At 32.4% G+C, this 5,777-nt stretch overlaps 1 protein-coding gene across 1 annotated transcript; it reads left to right on the forward strand.

Moving 5' to 3' along the window:
- The first annotated feature begins 4,913 nt into the window (after positions 1-4,913).
- On the forward strand, positions 4,914-5,474 carry LOC126893397 (uncharacterized). Its single transcript, XM_050663540.1, has one exon. It carries the CDS (start codon positions 4,914-4,916, stop codon positions 5,472-5,474), a length of 561 nt encoding a protein of 186 aa, XP_050519497.1.
- Positions 5,475-5,777: the final 303 nt, after the last annotated feature.

Here is a 5,777-nt window from a genome sequence, read left to right on the forward strand (position 1 = left end):
ATCTCTGACTGACTTCTGCGATTCTGCTCATTAACTCCTGTAGGGCTTCAGAACTGTCAGCGAATACCACAGTGTCGTCTGCGTATCTTATGTCATTGATACATTCTCCGTTAATTCTAATTCCGGCTTCAACATCATCCAATGCTTCTTGAAAGATTTCCTCAGAGTAGATGTTAAACAGCAGTGGGGATAGTATACATCCCTGACGGACCCCACGTTTGAAGAAGTAACGGAGCGAATACTAGCAGGCCACAAAACATACTGGAGATATCATAGGCTAATTAAGGACAATAATTTATCCAGAAACACAAAACTGAAAATATACAGAGTAGCAATTAGACCAGTACAGTGGAACCCTGATAAGTCGGTCCCCGATAACCCGGAAGTCCGGCTAACACAGACCGATTTTTATCAGACAAACATTTCAACAATAAAAATGTATGTAATAAAATATTTGAGAGATAATGAGTATTTGCGTAATTTGAACTACATATACGATAGTAAAAATGACTCATGGCACACGACGTTCATTGTCGTGTTATCGGAAACAACAAGCACCTGTAGTAACCTTTATTTATTTCGAACTGTCTTAGCGTTGTTTAAAAAAGACTATCAAAAAATTATTTTTTAAACAATTGTCTTAGTCTTCACTGTTATTAAATAACATAACATCGTTGCGATTGAGACTGCATTGTGTGTAGTACAGTCGTATTGTTCGCTTCCGTTCTGTAATCGTTCGTAAATCTATTCAAATTTTGTGTTTGCTTATTTTTTTTGTCTACGTAATGGCAACAAAACGTAAGGATGTTGTAGTGACAATGAAGAAGAAAGTAGAAGCATAAGCATTAGGTAGAATTGATAAAGGCGTAATTGATACAGTCGGAAAAATTAAAAAATATTCATGAACGATCACATCAATCACTTATTTTGTATTTGCTGTCTTTTTCTGTAACAAACGTTTGTAATTTATAGAAAAAGACAGCAAATACAAAATAAGTGATTGATGTGATCGTTCATGGGTACTCTTTCATTTTTCTGTTCGTAATTTAGATGTGTACTGTGCATATATTATTTCATGTTATTTCAATTATAACGGAGTTTATCGGTAAGTATACCGTATTGTATTAATTTTTGCCATTTTCTCCGGCTAACCCGGATTTTCGATAACCCGGATAGGCCGCGGTCCCGATTAATCCGAGCTAACGAGGTTCTACTGTAGTTACTTACGCAGTCGAAACAATGTGCATCACAAATCTAGATGAAAAAAAATTAAAAATATTTGAAAGGAAAATCCTAAGAAGAATTTATGGCTCCTATAAGAATGGAAAACTGAGAAATGAAAAGAAGAATGAACCATGAACTAAGAGACATAAAGAAGGGAAAAGATATAGCTACATTTATTAAAGCACATAGAGTGAGATGGCTAGGACACATATAGAGAAGGAAAAACGAGCTACTGATTAAGAAGGTCACCAGATGGAAACCAGAAACTGATAGACCAAGGGGAAGACCCAGATAGATGGGGGGGACCAGGTCAAGTGGAACATCAAAATTCTGAAAGTGAGAAACTGGAGGGAACTAACTATGCATGTATCGAAATAATTGGAAGAAAATTGTAACGAAAGCCAAGTCATACAAGTCAAACAAGCTTTGATAATACAGGAGAATAATGCAGAATGATTCACCATAATAAGGGAATCAGAGCTGTAAGTAAGAGTGACATATTTAATATTTGTTTGATTACAAGATTTTATTTAGTTGCTCAAAGTCCTTAATAAATTAAACTTCTTCCATTTAATTTACCGTAAGTACACTGTATTTATTTTGATAACCTTGCAGGTAATCTTATTTTCGACAGCATAATCTACCGCCCTTTTAAATCAGATTTTTTATTAAAAATAACACAATAACTTTAAAACTGTTCTTGTCTATTAGGGGAATGCATATAGATTTTCACTTCGGAAAAAATCAAACAAGATAGAACTTTTTGTAATTTCATTAAGAAATGTTTAGTAAACAACATATCAAAAAGTTCTACTCGAGAAGTGGGTGCTTCATTTTTTATTAAACAAATGAACTACGAAGTTTGATGTTTTTTTAAATAACTCCGAAAATATAAATTTTAGAACAAAACTGATTTGATTATTGAAAAATTCAGAGAATTTTACAAAAAAAAACGTTATATAAAGATTTTTCTAAAATTAAATCTGTATCTTCTATAATTTTTTATTTATAACACCAAAGTCACCCTTCTCACAAACATTGGCGCACTGTAAACTAGCGTACGGCGAAGAGCACGGTTGAGTTATTTTAATGTAATTCTTTAACTAATGGATCAAATAAAATTTTACAAATTGAACCTAAAAGAAGAAGAATTAAGCTATCTTATGGTTATAATAAAAATAAATAAAATGTATGGGCATAAGTCCGGTGGGGGCGGAAAATGAGCCTTACATGAATTTTGTTTAAAAATGATTTAAAAATGTGTAACTAATACAATTTTTCTTATAAACCCTCAATTGTGCACAACTTACCTTTAAAGCATCGTACCAAATGATGTTTCATTAAAAAAAATCTCAAAAATTTAATTCAAATGATATGACGTTTTAAAAAATGCAATTTTTGAAATCTTCGTAGTTTTATAGAATTACCACCACTGTAAGACGGATTACTCAAGTTTGAACAGATATATTACAGTTTTATAAGTGCTTTTTTAAAGCTTAGGATGTAATCTTTAAAATGCACTAAATTATTTTACTTTAGAAATGAAATACCTAGACTATTTCTTTTTGAGAAAATTAAGAAAGATAACAAAAATGTAATACAAAAACCGAAAATTACCAGCTAAAAAAATTTTTATATAAAGTGATCAAAACTTTGTTCTGTAAAACTTACCTAAAATACATTTAATAATAAACTTCAACAATAATAAATGTTCAGCAAAAATTTTTTTTAGCTCTTATACAGTATGTCTGAGTAACTTGGAACCTATTGATAACTTTTTATTACCAGTTTTACGAAAAAAAGTTATTCATTATAAAATATTATGCATCGTATAATATAATCTAAGATGCAATCATCAAATATGTATCAAATTTAATGAATTTTAGACGAGGTATGTCAAAAAATATGAATTTCACTCAAGAGTAAAGTATCGTTAAATTTCACAATATCGAAAATTGTTATTAAGAAAAGTTGTTTAGAATTAAACAAATTGTTTTAGTGTTTAATTACATCCTTTCCGGTTAAACCGGAAGCCATATTGTGGGTAAAATTTATTGTGCTAATAGATAACAAAGTATTATATATGTCTGCCAAATTTCAAATTTAAATTTCTATTACAGAGGTAGTTACGGGCACTCGAATATTTTTTTATAAAAAATTCATAACTCCCCTCCTATGAGGAGTTAAGAAATCTGACCAATGTTATTCAATTTACTGATAGGATATCAAAAATATATCAAAAAATAAACAAATTCCTTGGAATCATTTTTGAGAAAATTTAGTTCAAATTTATGTCAAATTTTGACCCCTTAAATATAGGCAATCCATAACTTTTTCTGAAAAATGATAATATTCTTGTTATAGCCCCATCTTTAGGCTATATAAATGTTTTTTCAAATTAAATTTATCTTAAACAAGTTTTTAGATTGGTAGGGAAATGTATCGGGTGGGCGGTCGGCCATGCTGGCCGCCATTTTGGATTTGTAAATGTCAAATTCCGTATTTCTATTTACCTATCGATGAGCTAACTTTAAGTTAAATTTCATTCGTTTCGGTCAGAATTTGCAAAAATGGGCCCCAAATAGCCCCCCTATTTCGGCCCCCCTTTGAGAGGTTTTATTCAAAAGCTTAGTTTCTCGACAAAATTCTCTTAAACTTACTCATACCGAATTTCATCGAAATCGGTCCAGTAGTTTTTGCTGGGCGGTGGCGACATACGTACGTACATACGTACATACTTCCGACATGTTTTTTATTTGCTTTTTAGACTCAGGGGGACTCAAAACGTCGAAAAAAAGTGAAAACTGAAAAAAAAAATTTTGCACGATCCTATAACTTTATCTATTATACTCATACTGCGTATGTAGTACGATAAAGTAATATTATACTCATACTGCGTATGTAGTACGATAAAGTAAAATTAGCGGCCAAATCCGCGAGTACAGTTCACCAAGAATAGCTGAAATTCTGAAAATAACCACGCCCATGATGCGCATTCGTCATCCGACGGATCTCGCACTGAGCGTTCACTTAATATCTACCGTTTGTAACGTGAACAAGTCGGTACAGTCTGCGAAACATTTTTTGTAAGTACGAACCGCAAAGGAGAATCAATTTAAAATTTGCAAATTTTGTTTAAATCGAATCTGAAGGAAAAAGTTTTAAATAATCAGACACGGGAAGTGATAGCAAACGTGATTCATTTTATGATAAATGAAGCGAAAAACAATGAACCGTGTAGAGATTTGAAAAAAGTGCAGGAACGTGTGGTATTGGCAACATGTGTTAGTTTAAGCAGCGTTCAAAAAATTGCTCGGGAAATGCAATTAATTGAAGATGGCGAATATTCCTCATTTGTAACTCCAAACAAAAAGAGAAAAAAAAGCGCTTCAAAAACGTGCTTGGCTGATTTTGATATAGGGCGTCTTCGACGATATATAATGGATTTTTGTATAATACAAAAACAAGTCCCAACTGTGAAACGCATACACAGAACATTTGCAGAGGAGTACAACTACTCAGGTTCCATAGAAAGCCTACGAACAGTAATTAGAAAGATGGGATTTCGTTGGCGAAAAACCAGAACTAATAGAAAATTATTAATGGAAAAGCCCAATATTTAACATCTTAGACTGAACTTCTTACGTAGTATGAAACGTTACAGGAACGCAAATCGCCCAATTATATACATGGATGAAACATACGTCCATTCATCTCATACCTACCAAAAGAGCTGGTCTGATAGTTCAAACAAGGGCATACAAAAACCAGTATCTAAAGGACAGATGCTTGTGATAGTGCATGCTGGAGGTGAAAGTGGTTTTGTTAAAAACGCTTATCTGCGCTACAAACCTACTATAAAAACAGGAGATTATCATGATACAATGAACTACGACAATTACAAAAAGTGGCTTCAGGATAAATTGATACCAAATTTGCCCCCGAACAGCGTTTTAGTGATTGATAATGCACCGTATCACAAAGTACAAACTGAGAAATGTCCAACTATGTCTTCCAGGAAAGCAGAAATGCAGCAGTGGCTGACAACGCGAAATATTTCCTTTACAGATGACATGTTGAAATTTGAATTATACGACATTATAAAATTACACAAAGCTCTGTTTAAAACCTATGAAATTGACAAAATACTCGAGGATAAAGGACATTCAGTTTTACGGTTACCCAAGATATTATCCGGATTTGAATCCTATAGAGTTAGTATGGGCTTCTATGAAGCAATATGTGGCTGAAAAAAATGTCAGTTTTGATTTTAAATTAGTGAAAAGTTTGTGTGGATTGAATAAAACGATGACGACAAATGTTATGAAAATGGATACGAGAAAGGTTATAAATATCTCTTTTAACAAAAGGTACTGGTACAAAGACACCATATTTATGCTTCACCGGGACCGAACATCTAATTTTTATTTAGTATTGCAATACACGATTTTATTACTACTTTATTACCCTACTGCTTACGCCCTTTTTCTCCGAAACCTTTTGGTCAATATAATGCTAATATAAAGTATAAAAATAGTCAATATAAAAATATA

The sequence above is a fragment of the Diabrotica virgifera genome, chromosome 1 (assembly GCF_917563875.1).
Source record: "Diabrotica virgifera virgifera chromosome 1, PGI_DIABVI_V3a".
Lineage (NCBI taxonomy): Eukaryota > Metazoa > Arthropoda > Insecta > Coleoptera > Chrysomelidae > Diabrotica > Diabrotica virgifera.

Coding starts and splice junctions, on each gene's coding strand:
- LOC126893397 (XM_050663540.1), top strand. CDS start 4,914: ATGGATGAAACATACGTCCATTCATCTCATACCTACCAAAAGAGCTGG.